Raw genomic sequence first — 20693 nt, forward strand, 5'->3', positions numbered from 1 at the left:
GAAAACAACTTGTCGATTATTGAACCCCCCCCCCCCCCCCCCCCCCCCCCCCCCCAGGGACATTTGCAACATATGATGAGGTGTTGAACAGTTTAATGGTGTAGGAGGGAATTCATTTGATTTTAAATTAAATTCTGAGAAAGAAGCCAGTGACAACTTGTGTGCACAATAAAATGATCTTGTGCTCACAAGTTATAATGTTGTATGCACTACAAAATGATCTTGTATGCACCATTAAATTATCTTGTATGCACTATAAAATTATCTTGTATGCACTATAAAATTATCTTCTGCACCCAAAATAATTATCTTGTACCCTCAAGTTACTATGTTGTGGGCACAAGTTATTGTGTTGTACATGAAAGTTAATATCTTGTGTGCACAAGTTATTTTATTGTATATGCAATATAATTTAATGGTGCATATAAATGTCATTGTGCCAAGAAAGATAATACCTTGTAATAATAACTTTCTCTGCTGATAATATGTCTACACTCATGCCCTTTAACTTATGTCAATACTGTCCATTTACAACTCTGTTTTTGCACATTTACATTTAATCTTTCATATTTAAGACTAGTAATGCTAAATTAAATCCTGGTTGTATATATTCACATTCATTGTTTTGATATTTTTTGTGCTTATTTACTTTGTATTTAATATTATATTGTGTTTAAATTTGCTAATATTGTGTTTTTTGCTCATATTGTGTGTTGGATAACCTGCTGCTGTAACACCACAATTTCCCAGTTTGGGATCAATAAAGTAATTCTATCCTATTCTATTGTATTATTGTGTACACAAGATAATTTTATAATATTATTACTATTATATTTTTATAAGTTTGATTAATTATTTTGCAATCACTGGTTTCTTTTCAGATTTAAATTAAAAACAATTCACAAAATACACTTTCAGGAACTTCAGGGGTTCCGTATCATTTGAATAAAATAATAAAAATATATATGTAAAATTGATACTAAAACATGAACAGCGCACTATTTAATCGTTAATCATGCTTTTGTTTTGAAGGAATCTACCGGAAGTCATTATTTTCTATCCTCGCCAGATTTATAACAGGGAGCAAGAGGGCGGTGTAAGTGCAGATTTTAGACCGGTTTCTCGCCGATACCGAGAGGGAGGACGCTGGACAAGTGAACCCCCTCATATCTATTTGCTAAAGCAGAACACCGGATCGACACGTTAACCCACCGGGACGACGAATTTGACTCACTGTTCCGGTAATTATCTGTACATTTAACGTGTGTCGAGTTGTCAGTTAGTCGCTAGTTCCGTCGGCTAACGCTAGCTAACGCCGTTAGCTTACCAACCGCCGCTAACGACTTCGTGAAATGAACCAACTCTGTGGCTGAACTGTCACAAACAATTCCAGCGCCGCTACTTATCTTATTTTCCTTCCAGATACAACAGCAGAAACTAGAACGGACGAACCAGGGGACGTTTTGTACAACTTGGAGCTGTCTTTTGGTGGTAAGGCAGGTCGGCGAAGGGGAAGACTTCCAGCCGAGAGGAACCCCGAGCGGCCCGGTTCCACTTCAGCGACCCGAGCCGGGGGAGCGGGGGAGCAGCGAGGCCGGGGGAGCAGGGTTGCCTGTCAGCGGATCTGAAGTCACGTTTTTGACCTGCGAAGGGAGAAGTAACAACTGGGTGCCGGGTCATCCGGACTGAGACCTCATGAATGGAAATCGGAACAACAGGTGGGATCCCCCTGACTAATGGCCATGCTGAGTGTGAGGGTGCTGGGTTTATGTGTGTGCAGATATAAGTTTAACGATTTTGATCGAACATTTAGGAATTTAAATAGGTTTTCCAGAGCCCAGTTATTACAAATGTAAACTTTATTGGATTTTTTAAAGACTATTTTGCTATCATGGATCCACTTTTGTCCTGATATTTTCAAGATAATAACATTTCTTTTTTAAGATTACAACTTCACAACCTCTTTACCATCCCTCCAAATGAGACTACATATCACAATCTAGGCTACTAGCTCTCTAAAAAGGACCAGAAGCTAAACAGTCAGCATGGGGTCACTTCAAGTGATTTTAATTTAAGGGAGACCCCCCCCCCCCCCCACACACACACACACACACACACACACACACACACACACACACACACACACACACACACAAACAAAAAAACGTCCATGCTTAATCACTTTCCAGCATTGAGACCTAATTTGAGTAAAATCCGAAATACAGTATACAAAGAAACAAATATATATATATATATATATATACCTGATGAACTGATTAACAGACCTGGGACCAAAGTAAAATATCCCAGGTCAGATCTTGTGTCACTGGGTCCAGGTCGACCCATGAAAACCTTTACATGAAATAAGGGCATTAGTTGTTAGTAAGGAATTTTGAGTGTGTCATAGGGTTTAAACTAAAGTGATGAATGAAAGGTATTTTGGTTTTATTTCGACAGCTATTTTACCAGTCTGTTTGTCAATATGACTTGTTGTTACCTGGTTTGATTACATTTTGTTCCGGAAATCCAGCTGTAATCCAGCCTTCTCCTGTCATCATTATTACTTTGTGTCATACACAAATGTTTTGAACATCACACAGTGGAGGTTTGAGCTGTATTGAAACTAAAACTCGATTACCAGACCTATTTTTAAGGTTTGATCCGATCGCTACGCTGCGATCTGATTACCTTTAAACAGAGGCTTTAATGGGCACTGGGCCATTTCCAACAAGGACTTTATACTGGGTTGATTGTTTCTCACTAGTGTTTTCACGGTCACTTTTGCTCTGTGATGTGTGTCTGTGTGCATATGTGAATGTCCCAAACCAGTCTCACGGGTTATTTGTTCTGTCTTCGTCATTCTTTGTCGGCTGTCAAAGGCAGGTGGTGATCACGTCAGGTGTGTCTGAAGCCTGAGAGAGTCTGGCTCACATTCAGGGAGGTGTGTGTGTGTGTGTGTCTCGTGCATTTGAGGGTGTGTTCATATCAGTTTGAAGGGCAGCCTTTCACACCAGCTGCTGCCATAGTTACCCAAGCTATCGAATAATGTTCAGTTAACCGCTGCCTGTGTTAATTAGAAATCAATTGAGCATGGCAGTGCATTATTCAATTTACTTTGTTGCCAAGGGGCACAGTTTGTGAGTCACGGCTTGTTTATTATTGATGTTGTAGGGGGCCAGTGGTGAACTGGAAAAAGGGTCAAACTGGTTAACAGAAACTGACCCTTTCATACTTCTAACACTCCACCCATTTCTAACCCTAAGAGCAATACAGACTGGAGCCTTATCTGTGAATAACATCAATGTAGAGGTTTTAAAACTGTGTCAGAGATGTAAATGAGCTTAGCCAATTCACTGCTTTTACTTGCCAAATCTGAGTGACAAAGATATTCTTAAAAGCAGGCCTGCTCCTTTTTAGTAATAAATAATTTACCAGTTTTGTTTAATATGTAAAATTACCCAGCGCCAAAGGGGAGGTCAGAGAGCTTGTTTGTTTGGACAACATTCTTTGATTTAAAAATATTTCAGATATTTAACCAGCATCTCTTTGTATTTCATAAGCTGTAGCAAGTAAATGTCTGAGATTTATGCTAATTGAATGACTGAAATGCGCAACCCTGACAGAACGGGGAGTACGGATAATGGATGGATGACTTTAAATATACGTTGTAAACGTTCTAGTTTCTATCAATTTAAATGAATATCAGAATGTATTCACTATCCTGTGCACCGCAGTGGTTAGCTATATTCCCTTACAGCAAAGAGGTCCCTGGTTGAATCCCTGTATGACAGGATCTTTCTGTGTGGGATTTGCATGTTCTCCCAGTATACAGTATGTGTGTGTGTGTTCCCTCCAGCTACTCTCGCTTCCTCCCGCTTCCTCTCACAGTCCAAAGACACGCTTCTTAGGTTAAGTGGTGACTATACATTGGCCGTAAGTGTGAATGTGAGTGTGGCTGGTTGTCTGTCTCTATATGTCAGCCCTGTGATTGACTGGCGACTAGTCCAGGGTGTACCCCGCCCCTCGCAGCTCAAATGACAGCTGGGATCGTCTCTAGACCCCCGCGATCTCAAACGGGAAAATGGGTTTAGATGACCGATGGATGGATGGATTCACTATCCTCATTTTCTCAGTCATACATGCTCAACTCATTTTGTAGGACTTTTTGACAGACTCATGGGTGCCTGTTTAAAATAGGGGGGGATGGACAACTTGAAGACATGAAACCTGATGAAATTATCTTTCTTGTTGGAGGACTAAATAGTTGACACTACCTCCCCCCCCATCCCCCTGGGAACCCTTTTCAACAGCCCCAAAGATGTGTTACATTTATAAGGGACAAATGTATTTGTCACAGCTGAGCAGCTTGACTCTGAGAATGTTTTCATTTTTTTTTTTTTATGTCAAGCAGATTTAACTTCCTGGGGAAGAAAAGTTTTCCCTCACCATCACAAGTGTTTCATACTTGATGTCTGTAAAGTAGAGGAGGTTATAACAGTTTATTTTAAGAGTACAACTGAAACACATCTGCAGTCCTCCTCAGCATCGGTGAAGTGATGTCAGGACTGGACAATATTACATCTGTGGAGTACTCTCTGTGTGTGTGTGGGTTGAATGTCGGCTGTGTGTGGGTTGTGCAGTGCGTTTCTACGATGCAGCGGTCTGATAAGTGCAAATTAATCTCTCCATTGTTGCTCATTTTACAGTGAACCTTTGTGATTTTGGGTCATCACTGGAAGAGGGGTTGCTGTCTGTCTTCTGCATAGAGAAGTGTGTTCTCTATATTACATCAAAGAGAGGCTAGATTATTTTTTTTATCGCCTGTCTTTACTTCTTGTCATTTAAAAAATGAAGGATTTTATTCTCTCACACTCTTAGGCAGAGCAGGCGGTGGACCTAAATGCCTTTAGTTGTTGACACATGTTAGAGGAGATGCAGAGGCCTTTGACCTCAGGGGGGATTAAGTAGAAACGGATGATTGCACCCGTTACTCTAAATAGATAACTGCGCTGGAAATTATTAACATCAAATCTCAGAAGAAATTAACCAACAAATACAAAAACCTTAGTAGAGGCCTTTACAACATGAAGAAGTCATATTAACAGATGTGTTTTCTGTGTTTGTTTTTGTATCACATATCTCACGGTTGGTATTTAATCACAGATTCTGGTCACTGAATGGGTTATTTTCCAATTACGTTAACACAAGATGTTAAATAAACCAGAACCCGTTGTGTTTTATATTAAAAAGCTTAAACATTTTGATAACAGTAGCTATTTGTTACACCCCCCCTCCCCTCCAACTAAGAACAAACACAACAGAAACAGATCATTTTGATTTCTTCTTTTAATAAGCAGTAAAAAAAACATTACTCAATCCTGATGATTTTCAAAATAGTCAGTTTTCTTAGTTCTGTAGTTGACAAACATCTATAAACCAATTATTGAAGTGCTACGGTCTGAAAATAAATGATGACCATACCATAAATACACAGTGACATAAAGTTAAAAACAGGCTCAAAATAGTCCGTGTTTTCTGTCTGCAGAGTCTCCAGATGAATGAGACAAATTTTTTGTGCAGCTGTTTTTGTACCTCCTGTCGGCGTGCCTGTAGTTTCCATGGAGAAACTGTTGCAAAATGAGTGTCGTCTCCATGGCAACGGCACAGGGGAGGAAGCGACCAGGGGATGCAGACAGATAACACCTCGAGGCAGGTTCAGGGTCAGCTCTCGACCCCGGACAGAAAGTTAAATCTGATACAGTTTTATACTTTTCCCCTCACGGCTGCTCTAACGCGCTGATTTCAGTGTTTCCCTCCGTCTGTACTGTCAAACACACACCTCCTGATAATTCACCAGCTTGTACTCTGTGTGTATGTGTAGAGTAGACTTATGTGTTAGTCACTGTTGTGTATGTGGGTCTTCTGAGTCACAATTGTGGAAATTGTGTGGCCGCGTGTGATGTCATTTCATTTCTTTCACAGAGTACTTTCCAGTTTGGCATTTATAAAAATTGGTGTCAAGTTGTTGTGGTGTGTCAGCCGCCTACTTTTCCTCCCGTCTGGCAAAGGCCATGTCAATCAGGAGAATTCATCCTTTTATTCAAAATGTCACCAAACCCTGTAACCTTTTTATACGGTCATTATCAGATCGGCACGGGGAAACACAGCGTTGGCCCGTTTTTGTTTCAGTTCAGTCAGTTTGATATGAGGAAGTCGTTCAACGTCCCTGACCATCTTCAGTCCCGTCACACACACCTTCTGCTCTTTCCTCCTTATTAACCGCTTCCTTCCTACAGTTTGTGGTCTTCACAGAGCTCTCTGCTTGTATGAAATCATCATAGATAGTATTCAGGATAACTTGTTTGGGCTCTCTTTTAGCTGTTTTGAGACATTCAAATTCGGTTTAAAAGTCAGAAATTGTTGCTTAGATTATAGAATGTACTGGTATATGGAGAAGATGTAGAATTTTGGTTTTGTTCAATTTTAAAAAAATATTGAGGATGAGATAGACAAATACAGTTTTGCTCATGAAATAAATGCAACAAAATCAAAGGAACAACTTGATTAACTAAATCAAACAAACTGATCTTATTTTAATAAGAGTAAAGATGCATCTATTGTGAAAAGCTGGGCCGATACAAATATAAATGTTTCAAATAACAATTTAGCTGTTTCTGGTGTCATTTCCATTACTTCCTTGTATCCAAATGATCTATGAAATTTCCTCTTTAATGTCACTGGAACATGTCCTACAAACTGCATGTGGCTGATCTTTCCCAGAGACGGTGTAGACCAGGGATAGGCAACTTTGGTCACGGCAAGGGCCACATTCATTTAATTCTCCCTGCCAAAGGGCCAAATTGTAGTATACAAAAATGAATAAAATCAATTATGTCTCAAATTTTAACATATGCCAAGGATCAAATATTATTATGGACATATTTCTGGTTTTCATGATTTCATGGCAGATTTTGTAACATTTTCTTCATGTTTCCAATTAATTGATATGTACAAATTGACATAAGGGCCACATTGAGGGATGATGGGGGCTGCATGTGGCCCTCGGGCCGCCAGTTGCCCACCCCTGGTGTAGACAGTAGAGATTTATCAGTCAATAAATGTGCAATAATTGATCCATTTTGGCCTCTAGGGGTCAGTAAAATGAGCTGTAAACACACAATTGACATACAGTATATTTCCACCTATCTAATATGGGAAGCAGTTCATGTAACAGTTGTCAACTTGAGCTGTAAATGATTGCTCAAATGTTACTAAGCTAGTTTCTTTATATCACTACAGTTTGGTGTTTGTCAGTTTGTGGATATCAGGTGTTTGAAGCTTTATTGACTAGACCTGCTGCCTGCTGCTATAAACTAAGCTAGTAAGATTGATTAGAGTGACTCAGACATTTAAGTTACAGATGTTTAGCACTAAACGATGGCTCAAAGACTCCAATTTTGTGTGATGCTTGGAAGAACTTCAGATTCAAGAGACATTTTTCTGAAGGTTTATCAGCATGAGTGATTGGTTTCACAGCACATGATTCCACTGTTGGTAGCACCTTAAAGTATGCACATCTGTGTTCCTTTAGGAGACGCTGGAGCCCAAGCCCTTTTTTCGCTGCCACGTCGACCTGGCTATGGCACCATCGGGAAGCCCATCAAGCTTCTGGCCAACTGTTTCCAGGTGGAAATTCCCAAGATCGACGTCTATCTCTATGAGGTGGACATCAAGCCTGACAAATGTCCTCGCAGGGTCAACAGGTAGGAAATCTATTAACATATCAACACTTCCCTTTCTTTTTACTTTACTCTCATAATGTCATCTTTTAGTGTTTGCAGATTCAGATATAATGTTTTGTTGTTTTGGGTGGTTTCTCCAGGGAGGTGGTGGACTCCATGGTTCAGCATTTCAAGGTGACCATCTTTGGTGACTGTCTTCCAGTTTACGATGGGAAGAGAAGCCTTTACACTGCTACTCCACTACCTGTGGCCACTGGTGGGGTGAGACTCTACCTATACGTTTGAATGCTGGTGTTTCTTTTATTCTAGACCACCAAAAAATATTGTTTAGCTTGACAAAGAATGCCAAGGACTCGAGTGTAGCAAGTGTATTGTCTTTTATTTTGCCAGTTATTGTGTCTAACACACTCTAGCTGTTTTCACATATGCACTCCTGAAAATTTCTAGAGGTTTTAAGGCGGGCTGCCCGTGAAATCATTCTAATCTGGTCGTTCAAACATGCAACTCACAGCGGGAGACTTTCCCTGTCTGACGGTCTCCGGAGGCAAGACATGGCATCCACACAGAGACACAGAAGTGGCAGATGAAGCAACAGAGTCCGCTGTACGATGCTATGATGAGAATATTTGCCTTTATATCAAGGCTATGTATAGTTTGACAGAATGAGAATATTGGCAAAACAGCAGAGAAAAACATACTGGAACAGAAAACTTAATGCAGCAGTTTGATTACGAGCACGGAGATCAAACCTTTCACGTCCATACGGTCTTTGATTGTGCACTGATCACAGGGAATAAACGTCAACCCCCCTCCCACTTGGTCACAGTGAATTCTCCTGATTATATTCTGCTGCGTTCACACATCGGCTCCCTCAGGCTTGATGCAGAAGAAACTCTGGATAGAGTCAGAAAGAAATTCAGCTGTTTGCGTTCACAGAGGCAGCTCTTACCGAAAACTTCAGGAGTTTGTGCACGTGTGACCAAGGCTTCTTAAATAAAAATATAAATTATTATTTCACAAAAACTAGTGACACATCCTTTTTAATATTAATCAGGAGGCTACAATAACATTTGTCTTCCTCTTCAGGTGGATCTGGATGTCACCCTTCCAGGTGACGGTGGGAAGGACCGCCCATTCAAAGTCTCCATTAAGTTTGTGTCTTTGGTCAGCTGGCACATGCTGCATGAAGTTTTGACAGGACGCGTCATGGCCGAGCCGGTGGACCTGGACAAACCGATCAGCACTAATCCTGTTCATGCCGTGGACGTCGTCCTCCGACACCTGCCCTCCATGAAGTGAGTTTCCTCTGTTTGCTCTCATAGTGAAATATTTGAGATAATTTCTAGTTTTTAAAATCTGAAGTTCAAATAGTGACTATTTCTAAAGATAATTACAGATGAGTACATTAATGCTGCAGCTAACCTTCACCATGTTATAGTTTGAATTGTCAGTGAAAGAGAATAGTAATGAATTAAGCATGTGAAGAGGATTTCTTGCAGATTACTTCTGGTCATGAAATATGACCCAAGGATACTTGCATCCCGGAGGTCCTGAAGCTCCCTTAATTTATTATGCAGTATTTCAACCACAATGAGTCACATATTGTAACAGGTGCAGTTTGTTAGAAACAAACCTACAACCTGCATACCAAATATTTCTGTTTTATTAGCTAGCCAAACTCCGCTTTGGATTCAACAACGAGCGAGTGCTCAAATTTCATGTAACCAAACTCCGGATATGCCATTTGTTGAATCCATTAACCAGAATAGTATTTTGTGATCTAAAACCTTCCTATCCTCCTGTGGTTTCAAGCATGTAACCCAGACAGCACTTGTGTCATGCTGCACTCTGTGAACCGCCCACGAAATACAACTCAGTCATTTTTATTTTTGACCCTAACTAACCTCTGAGTCACCTTTCTGTCATCATCAGGTACACGCCCGTCGGGAGATCCTTCTTCTCGTCCCCAGAGGGCTACGATCACCCGCTAGGTGGAGGACGAGAGGTTTGGTTTGGTTTCCATCAGTCAGTACGGCCAGCCATGTGGAAAATGATGCTCAACATCGATGGTAAGTCAGCACTGTTAAACTATATTATATAATGTGTCTGGTTTATCATTTTGAGAAATATGATTATCCACCTACATGGTGAGAGTTTGATGAGAGGATCGATATGGAGGCCTGCGTCCACTAACAGCATTTTACTGGCTAGCAGCACCTGTTTTTATACATAATCAACACATTTGGGTGGCTTAGTGGTTAGTTTGTGCCCCCCGTGTACTGTTTCAGTCCTCAAAGAAGGCGGCCCGGGTTCAAATCACATAGTGATTGATCAAAGACAAGTTGATCATAGTCTAGCATTTTGTATGTGAGTGACAGGCACAGCTTGTTTCCAACATCCAATATAAATAAAAACGTTTGCCATTTCCAGGAAATTAAGCAACAAAACACAAAGATGTACATAGGCAATAAGGCAATTACATCCCCCCGCTTACTACCGACTGGGTTTTCACTGCCTGGTTGGAAATCACCCAGGGCTTTGAACCGAGAAGTGACCTTTCTAATTTAAGTCTCCAAATAAACCACAGTTTGAGTTTGACCTTGTCCTGTATTGTTTCAGTGTCAGCCACAGCTTTTTACAAAGCCCAGCCAGTCATCCAGTTCATGTGTGAAGTACTGGACATTCACAACATCGATGAGCAGCCGCGCCCGCTCACTGACTCCCACAGGGTCAAGTTCACCAAAGAGATCAAAGGTACGTACAAAGAAAAGGCTTGTGCTTCAGTGCCAGGCCTTACCTTGTGTGGGAGATATTTGTATCATTAAGTGAAATGCTTCTTCAGATGTTCTAAATCTATGAATAAAAGCTTGTTTACATTGATGCTTCTCCATCTTCACAGGTCTGAAAGTAGAAGTGACACACTGTGGAACCATGCGTAGGAAGTACAGAGTCTGCAATGTAACACGACGGCCTGCCAGCCTCCAGACGTATGTCTCCATATCACACCACTAAACCTGCCATCAAAGCTGTCGTTAGCTCAAATTAACGGGAGATTCTTGTTTCCTTCACATGCACAGATTTCCCCTGCAGCTAGAAAATGGTCAGACAGTGGAACGGACTGTGGCGCAGTACTTTAGAGAGAAGTACAACCTGCAGCTCAAGTACCCCCACCTGCCCTGCCTGCAGGTGGGCCAGGAACAGAAACACACCTACCTGCCCCTGGAGGTAAGGACTACAGCTTCAGCAGCTTCCGTGTCAGCTGTAAATTGATGCATCACTTGCTCTTTGTGAAATTAAATTATATCCGAGTCAGATTGTGTGACTAAGTTCTGTTTCATCTTCAGGTGTGCAACATTGTAGCTGGCCAGCGCTGCATTAAAAAGCTAACAGACAACCAGACGTCGACCATGATCAAAGCTACAGCTCGCTCTGCACCAGACAGACAGGAGGAGATCAGCAGGCTGGTGAGTGTCCTGTTGACCCGAGATCAACACCATCAAGATTTTGGTTTGTTTGTTTATTCTTCTCCCTTTTATTTCCTCTTAATTAAAACTACATTTCTTGCCTCTCAGGTGAGGAGTGCAAACTACGAGTCGGATCCGTTCGTCCAGGAGTTTCAGTTCCGCGTTCGAGATGAGATGGCTCAAGTGACGGGCCGAGTCCTTCCCGCCCCCATGCTGCAATATGGCGGCAGGGTGAGCTCTGAGCCATTTATGGTACCTTCCCCTTTTAAATCACGCTTCTTATGCATGAGTGTTTTTTTCTACGTGTGTGTGTGTGTGAGAGAGACAGCATGATTTCCTTTAGTTTAAAATGAGATCTCAAAAGTTAGTGTAATTGATCCTCATCCTTCACATTCACTCTTGATTCATTTGACACTTAACGGCTCAGAGTTATTTTCACACTCCAAAATGAGCTGCACTCATACAACATTTAGTTGATTCTTTTTTTCTGTTTTGTGGGAAAACCCTGTAATGTCACCCTGTTATTTCACTTCTTACATTGAATGCAGTGACACTGTTAAAATCACTGAATGCATCTTGTTAAAGTCAAACATCTTTTCTATTTGTGTGTGTGAACTTTTACTTTTTAAAATTTGCTGTGGTTTTCTGCTACTTTACTGTTCTGTGCTGTTTGAGCTGATCATATCTAAAACTGCAATTTTAATTTAAAAGCTTTCCCTGTTTTTAACCTCTGCCATACCAAACAATCATTTGCACTACAATCTTAATGCATGACTTAAACAGAATCCAGCACAAATGAAACCTAAGATTTAATTTCTCCTGATCAGCCTGTCCATCATTTTTAGTTTATAACGTAATCAGTAGCCCTTGATCCTGAAATCCCACCATTTCCTTTTGAATTCTTGAATCCATACTTTGTCTGTGTCCTTGTACTGTATGTGTCTGTGTGACTGTCAGCCCCAGCAGATCAACCCTGCACTGTCGTTGCAGAACCGCACGGTGGCCACACCCAGCCACGGGGTGTGGGACATGAGGGGGAAGCAGTTTCACACCGGAGTGGAAATCAAGATGTGGGCCATTGCCTGCTTTGCCACACAGAGGCAGTGCAGGGAAGAGATCCTAAAGTGAGTCAAGATACAATTTAAGATGTGATACGATACATGACTGTTACTCGCTCAGTTTTGGCAAAACTATTAAAGTCATAGTCCCAGAGTGAACAAGAGAGGGGAAGGATAATCCACATGTTGGTACATGTTGGAAGTTATACAAAATGAATAAAATATACAGTTCAGATGTACATTTTAATTAGGAGACAGCCTTTATTTTGGAAACTATAAAGTCTAGCATCGATTTATTTAGAGAAATCGTACTAGAGTCTAAAAGTGAATTTTACACTTATACATTGATTTTCAAAACTGCTTCAGGCAGAAATGTTCCGTCTATTAGTTTAAAATATTAACTTCGTGTCAGATAACGGACTATTCACTGATATGCCACATTAACCAAGAAACATCCCCCCCTCATGTTTAGGAGCTTCACTGACCAGCTGCGTAAAATCTCAAAGGATGCTGGGATGCCAATCCAAGGCCAGCCATGTTTTTGTAAATACGCCCAGGGAGCTGACAGCGTGGAGCCCATGTTCAGACACCTGAAAAACACCTACGGCGGGCTTCAGCTCATCATCGTGATCCTGCCTGGAAAGACGCCCGTATATGGTACACAAATGAAAAATAAAACTACGCTTCTGGTAATGTTGACAATATAAGAAAACAAGACTGGTACTTGAAATTTATGTGTAAACCGTTTGGGTGCTCATCTCTCTTAATGCTGCTATTCGTAAACATTGTAAAATACGTTATAAAGAGAATGTAAAGTGAAAGGGGTGTCCGCTCTCCGACCCACAGCTGAGGTGAAGCGGGTTGGCGACACCCTCCTCGGCATGGCCACTCAGTGTGTGCAGGTCAAGAATGTAGTCAAGACGTCTCCTCAGACCCTCTCGAACCTCTGCCTGAAGATCAACGTCAAACTGGGAGGAATCAACAACATCCTGGTTCCACACCAACGGTAAAATCAACACAAGAAACTATTTCTTCTCAAATGTATTAAAGTTTTTGTCATCTGATCGCTGAATTTGTCTGTAGGCTGTTTGAAAGACGTGTAGCAACATTTTACCTTGTGTCTCTTAAATCCACGCAGACCCTCGGTGTTCCAGCAGCCTGTCATCTTCCTCGGGGCAGATGTCACTCATCCTCCAGCAGGAGACGGGAAAAAGCCATCTATTGCAGCGGTGAGACTTCACCTAGAACAAAAAACTACTTTAATTGCAAGCTTGTATTTTCTATCAATGTGTTCTCAATCTGTAATGTGTTTGCATATGATTTAAGTTTCTGACCTTTCTGTAATGTTGTTGTTGCTCTCCAGGTGGTAGGCAGCATGGACGCCCACCCCAGCAGGTACTGTGCTACAGTGCGGGTCCAGAGGCCCAGACAGGAGGTCATCCAGGACTTGGCGTCCATGGTGCGAGAGCTCTTGATCCAATTCTACAAATCGACCCGCTACAAGCCGACTAGGATCATCTTCTACAGAGACGGAGTGTCGGAAGGACAGTTCAGACAGGTAGAACCATTCACCTGTTCTGTTTTGCACTGAGCAAATAATTCACGCCTGTTTTATAAAATTGAATCCCTCAAAGTTCAAACTATAAATGAGCTGTTATTTTCTTTCTATGGACGAGGTTTGAGGTTGAATTCTTGATGATTAACAGTGTATCTTTAGGCTAGTGAAATTATTCTACCAATGCGGACTGTTCAGTCTGTTTTTTAATGTAGAAATTCTAACTGTGTTTCACTGTGCAGGTGCTGTATTACGAGCTTCTGGCTATCAGGGAGGCTTGCATCAGTCTAGAAAAGGACTATCAGCCGGGGATTACTTACATTGTTGTGCAAAAACGCCATCACACGCGACTCTTCTGTGCAGATCGCAACGAGCGGGTGAGTAACACAACTGGGTTCCTCTCAGGTAGCAGATATCAACAGAACTTTGAGAATCTTGTAATGTTTATGGATTTCCTCTCTCCATCTATCTGATGTCTTTGGTAAATTTCAGTTGAAGGTTTATCTGCCAAATGGAAGACAAGTGAAACGTTTAGTATACTGTTGAGGCCTGTTCAGTGTTTCTTTTAGGCAGCGTGACCTTCTCTTTAACGATTCTGTTTAATCACATCTCCCTCTCAGGTTGGACGAAGTGGAAACATTCCTGCCGGCACCACAGTGGACACAGACATCACGCATCCCTACGAGTTTGACTTTTACCTCTGCAGCCACGCTGGAATCCAGGTAAAATACACCGGTCAAAACTAATCTTAAAAGGTATAATATACAACATTTCTAACATTAATTAAGCAAATATCATAAACTATCATATCTACAAATATTGTTAAGTAATGACCTACTAGACAAAGAGTGAAGACAAACTGCCTCTGTGTTTGTTGTTCTCAACACTGTGTTCACACTGACCGGAGCTTCCTCATGAAACATGTTTGTGTCACTCAGAGGCTCAAACTGTTTTCATATGTTTTTGTTCCATGAATCCCTCCCTCTCCAACGGTTAGTCCTGCCACCATATGGGGTTGAGAGAGACAGCCCCTCTAACTCAGGGGCGCTGTATGTAGAGGCTCATTGAGTGACAACTGAAGGAGAACCAACAGACTTTCCAAGCATAAGAAAACAGGGAGGGAGGGGAGGCAGTGTGCTGAGGTGTGGCTAAAGAAAAGTTTGTTTTGGTCTGAGAGACTGGTGCTAAAGTGCCACATCTACTGGATATCTTCTCTCAGAGTCCCCTATTAAGCATTTAAAGGTAGTCATTGTTTTTGAGATTTGAGGCGACGACCAAAGACTGAATATGAATTGGACACTTAGATATCACCTATTGGTTTGTGTACTATTTAAAGCCTCAAGTTTGGGATTGAATGGCCATGTGACCATATTTGTACAAAGGGGGGGAGGGGATGTTTTGCTGATTAAGGTCTATTTGAGGTTTCTGTTGTAAGATATTCTTTCTAATTGTGAAACTTGCTTTATGTTATGCATACTAAGATTACCTTCTGGATAAATATCAGAGTATCTTAGTTGTTGGGTGAATGAGAATGTATCCTTTTCAGTTTGTCAAACACCCAGAACTATATTTAGCAGCTGGCTGTTTGTCCTCTCTCTGTGGAGCGTTGTCCTCTGAGATGTTATTAAGTCTAATGTGTAACCCCCCCCCCCCCTCCAGGGTACGAGCAGGCCCTCCCACTACCACGTTCTGTGGGACGACAACTGTTTCACCGGTGATGAGTTCCAGCTCCTCACCTACCAGCTGTGCCACACTTATGTCCGCTGCACGCGCTCCGTCTCCATCCCAGCACCGGCCTACTACGCCCACCTGGTGGCCTTCCGCGCCCGCTACCACCTGGTTGACAAAGAGCATGACAGGTGGGGAGAAATCTTTTAACAGCATTCACTTGTGGGCGCCAAAACTGACGCAAACATTAAGTTCCCCAAATGTGACATAATGTAGACTTTGTTTCATGTTACTGATTATTCTTTCCCTCTCTTTTCTTCCCGACAGCGCGGAGGGCAGCCACGTCTCAGGGCAGAGTAACGGCAGGGACCCCACGGCGCTGGCCAAGGCTGTCCAGATCCACCACGACACACTGAGGACCATGTACTTTGCCTGAGCCCCCCACATCCCTCCATCTACTCGGACAGTCCTAGTGCCCGCCTTCCATCAGCTGGCTCATCTCAAATGACGTGCCCCGACTGTTGCGACTGCAGGCTGTGTAAGGATGTAATAAGCCAGAGAGGAGTTACAGCCACATTATGCAATAAGAAACCAGCCAATCGTTTCTGCTCTCTCTCTCTCACCTTCATCTCCTCTGCTGTATTCAGTTCAAGTGGATTCTGTCTCCTGTTGACACTCACACGTCACAACAACGGCTTCCAGTTTTCACTCAGCTCAAAGTTTCTTTTTGCTTTCTTTTCTTTTCTTTTTTTTCACGTGTTAAGAAATGGCAGAGCAGCAGGGAATCCAAAAACTTGGGCTTGAAGCAGAACCAGTGAGGACCCGCCTCGCTCTGTCACCTCACATTGAGCCTCATGTTGCTGGTTTATAGTGTAGACGGTTTTACATGTTTGTTTGTGGGGTTTTCTGCTTCTTTAGATGCAAAATTGTTTGTGTTGTTTCTCTCTCTCTATCTCTCTCTCGAGCAAATGTGTGATTACAATGGCAGCATGTTAGTCAAGTACGCTCGTGACACAGAAGTTTCGCCCTCTTGCTGCCTTTGTGGTTACTCTTCTGTCTCCCTTTAAGCCCGTGGGTCCTCACAGGTGTGACTCGGCACTCTACCATCACAGACAGTGAATGATATCTTTATTTTATTTTACGCAAAGCCACACACAGCCATCGATTGTGTATCGCATGAGGCCTTACTGCGAGGCGAGGTGCACAAACAGGACTGTTAGAATACAACGCCATGACCACAAAATGAACAATTTTAAACTTTTTTTTTCTTCTAGTTCAGCTCGGTACAAAGTGTAAAAACCAAACGGTCTGTGTGTTTTATTCCTCTTACTATTTATACCTTCTTTAATTCTTTTTAACTTAAACTAACATCCAGCAATAGTTCAGAGCAGACGGATTATTACCACCTCAAAACCTTTGGACTTCTCCCAATTTTTAAACGAGGATCTGACCAATGAAGTCGTCACGTTCTCCTTCAGTGCAATAAGGTGTTAGTGCAGAGCGAGCAGGGTCAGCGCTGAGTGTTGTCGACGAGGATTGGCGTGCTGAAATAGTTTTTTTTTTATTTGTTGGTTTTGGCAAGTTATGTGACTTTGGATGAAGGATGTTCAGTGTTTGGCATTCTGTTGATCATTAAGGACTGCGGCTGCTGATGTGAGCGTGTGTGGCTCAGTCCCGATGTCGGACAGTGTTTGGAGAGATTCCACAAAGTGCCTGAATTGTTGGTTAGAGATTAAGACGTTGGAGGGACAGAAGGTTTTTAACGGTATGTTGGTTCAGTTCTCTGTAAATGCAGAATCCGAGTGAGCCTGTCAAAACATTGCACTGCCCGACACATGGGGCTGGACTGTAGCTGATCTCGAAGCATGAGCGCGTATTCCTAATAATAATTTCCTCTCTCACGATGAGGAAATACTCACTTTCATATCCTCTTCAAACTCTTTGTTTCCACAATATCCTGTTATCAAAAAACATTTAATCATCGCACTTAAAAAAACAAAGCTTATACTAAAGGGCTGCAACGATTATGTCATTTGTTCACTAATTAATTAATTGCTAACTTTTTTTGATATCTGTTAACCTGAGACATTTTTGAAGAACTCTTTGATTCCATGTTAAAATGTAAGGCCCTCTTTTCATCTATGACGGGGGGAAGAATAGCTTTGATAATATCGCTAAACGCTGATGGGGTTTTAAAAATATTAAAAGACATGACACAGCCGTATCTACGTTTTTACCCATCATCACAAAAAGGATAAGTTTAGGATCATTTACAAAAACATTTATCATTTGAGACGATAAAAGAATCTCCTCCTGATCACAAAATGATTGAAAGCAAAGTTTTCTTCTCAAACATTAACTAGTTTGAGCATTTTGTTCCACCGATCATCAGCGAGGATATAAATCATGCACCGCTTCATTGACTTTTGCATAAAAGAGATTAATCAATTCTAGTTGTATATTTTTCTGTCGATCAGTTGTCGCTGTAGTCCAGAGACAGAACCTTTTGTAGACATGACTTTATATAATAAAACAAAACCGAAGAAAGTGTTTTCTGCTGCACCCTGGAGGTTTATTAAAGAGCAAATTCTAACAAACTATTGAGAGTAGAATCATGTGAAAGAGGACATGCTCTGGCAATAATCAAACATTCTGAAGTGTGTCAAAAGCTTTTTAAGCCTTTTATCAGAAAACAGTCGCCAGACGATTGTCTTAAGATTTTCAACACATGGAGAGCGGTCTGTCGAGGCCTCGCAGTGTAAAACAGACACAGCCTTCAGGTTTCATCACTTGGACCAAACCAACGTGCCTGGTCAGGGGAGGAGGAGGAGGAGGAGGAGGAGGGGGGGAAGAGGAGGGAGGACTTAGGGGGAGCTGAGGGATTGTTGCTGTATCATGTGTTGACAGCTCTTTACTCTCACAGACTTACAGCATGGTGTTGAACGGCTCTGCTAACCGCTAACTGTGCTAGCTACTTGTCACTGAACCAAACTGAAGCTGCTATTAGAAAAAACACATTTATTTAATATGTCATCAGAAATACATATAGGCTTTATTATATTAATATTAAGAGAACAAGAGGATATGGTATTTGACTGCACTTAAAATGATGCATGTGTTTATTGCTTTGGAGCAGAGTTTGTGCTTGATTATTTTGCCTCTAGATAAAGCATTTTAATTCTAAGAAATCCGATACCCCCCCCCCCCCCCTCCCCGTGTGTTTGATGTCAGTTTGAAGTTGTTTCTAATTGTCAGACATTACCAGCATTTGATTTTACTTGAAAGAGAAATGAGTGGAGGGCATGTTTATTGTTGGTTCTGCTTGATTTCTGAAAGTCTATAGAGGTATAATTAGAGCCTTATTAAGAGATCCATTTCTGCGCTCGTGATGCCACGTACAGTAAATCCACCTCTGGAGCCTGTACGCAGCAGGACTCTGTCTTATCAGATGCCTTTTTCCTTCAAATTAAAAGCATTTTTAAGTCCGGATTGAGATATATTTATATGTAAAGATATTAATGTAATGCACACACCACTTATTTTTTCTAACAAAATCCTATTAGAGACAGAGGCGTGCTAGCTGTAGTGAAACATGGCGTTTAATAATCGTCTGTGAGATTTCTTTTTTTCCAAATTTAATAATGCAATAGGTTTACTTACTTGTGTGTTTGCTGGTTGACCCGCTACAAAGTGGAGACTGTTTTTAGTCATGTAAGTGATCAGATGAACCTTCACCCCTCCTCTGCATAGACCTGTGAAATCCTCCCTCTCGTTGTATCATCTCAAAAGCTCCCTCGAAGACGTTTCTCAACGAGAGCTGCATTAAAGATTGTTTTTTTTTTTGGTTCATTCTTTTTGCATTTTCATGAGCGGAGGAGGGATGAAAGTTCATCGTCGGACATATTGGTCCGTTATCAGACTGTGCCTTTCATGATGGTGCTGAAAACGAAACGAGTTAATCAAAGAAATCTTAACTTTCAGAAAGGCCGCAGAGGCCCAGAGTCTACATTGATAAGTATATATTGATACATGACGATACTGTAAGGTGTGATTGTCTGTGTGTGTGTGTGTGTGTATATTTTGAGTGTGTGTGTGTGTGTGTGTGAATTCCTCTGACATATGCCAAGAACACATAAATATGCAGACCTGATCAGTGTGGAGCTGACCGGACCAAAAGGCCTGTGGGGATCAGTTTCAGACGACGGGCACTCTCAGCACAACCCAAAAAGTAGAACTTATAAAACGAGGGAAACGTTCTCGACTCTGTAGGTAACGAGTAGATCTGTGTAGACCTCATGTAGCATTATTTATTCAACTCTTGTTTCCATAGGGGAAATGGCGCTTCCCATACTGCCGGTTAAACACGTTTCTCCTCCTTTTCAGTGATTCATCTTCGATTGGGCGGCAATAATGAAGATTCTTAGTATGCGTGACGCCATATCTGACCCATTTCCGACTTTATCTTTTAATGTGAATTGTCCGCGTTTACAGACCTGGGGTAATTCTTCAGTTAGTTTGTTCCTTCACGAGTGCCCGTCCCCAAGGTTAAGGGATTCCCCACAATAAATAAATCTTGAAACCTCTGTGGTCGGCTGCATATCATATTTAAAAACAAGACAAATGATGTTTGGGTTTCACAGTTTATTAATGTGCTTGTATTATGTTAAATGGTGTCACTTTTAGAAGTCAAACTGTACGTCAAGACCTTGTCTTAACACTCATCTGATCCTGGTCCTAAGTTGAGCCTTTTTATTTGGTTGTCATATTTAATTTTTTGGAATAAATACTCAATGTATGAAACGTGTGTCAGTTGTGTTTTGCTTCATGCTGTTAGAATTTACAAAAATCAAGGTTAAGTGCGCCTAAATTTAGTAGAGCCCGACCGATAAATCAGCCAGCTGATATTTGCGTATCCAGTGACTATCGGTATTGGCTATTTTTATCGCTGATATTATTAGATTTCTTCACCTAGTGCACTGCTTCACCAACATGTCCATCTGTTCTCAGCTCAGGAGACCATCTCTACAGAGGGATGTTATCTGTGTTTTCATGTACTCACCCTGCATAGGAGCGCTTTATTCTTTATTATTGACAGGAAATGGCCACAGGGCGGTTATCAGTGTCTCTCTGAAGTCACCTCAGAGCAGGACTTTATAACAGCAACATCGTGTCCTCTCTGTGTTTACACGTCCAGCTGTCTGACCTC

General features: G+C 41.6%; 1 protein-coding gene across 2 annotated transcripts; it reads left to right on the plus strand.

The window, feature by feature from the left end:
- The first annotated feature begins 1078 nt into the window (after positions 1–1078).
- On the plus strand, positions 1079–20287 carry ago3b (argonaute RISC catalytic component 3b). 2 transcript variants are annotated; one of them, XM_061058994.1, is made up of 20 exons: positions 1079–1241; positions 1423–1718; positions 7592–7763; positions 7883–8003; positions 8829–9037; positions 9675–9811; positions 10362–10496; positions 10642–10729; positions 10820–10967; positions 11087–11206; positions 11315–11458; positions 12164–12330; positions 12737–12921; positions 13111–13270; positions 13403–13493; positions 13628–13822; positions 14062–14196; positions 14440–14541; positions 15479–15678; positions 15815–20287. In XM_061058994.1, the coding sequence occupies exons 2-20, from the start codon at positions 1700–1702 to the stop codon at positions 15921–15923; spliced, it is 2637 nt and encodes an 878-aa protein (XP_060914977.1). In that variant the 5' UTR covers positions 1079–1241; positions 1423–1699; the 3' UTR covers positions 15924–20287. The 2 variants fall into 2 exon arrangements, with proteins under 2 accessions (XP_060914977.1, XP_060914978.1); XM_061058995.1 differs by having other exon boundaries at positions 12197–12330.
- Positions 20288–20693: the final 406 nt, after the last annotated feature.

This window comes from Labrus mixtus, chromosome 16 (genome assembly GCF_963584025.1).
Source record: "Labrus mixtus chromosome 16, fLabMix1.1, whole genome shotgun sequence".
In the NCBI taxonomy this organism is placed as follows: domain Eukaryota; kingdom Metazoa; phylum Chordata; class Actinopteri; order Labriformes; family Labridae; genus Labrus; species Labrus mixtus.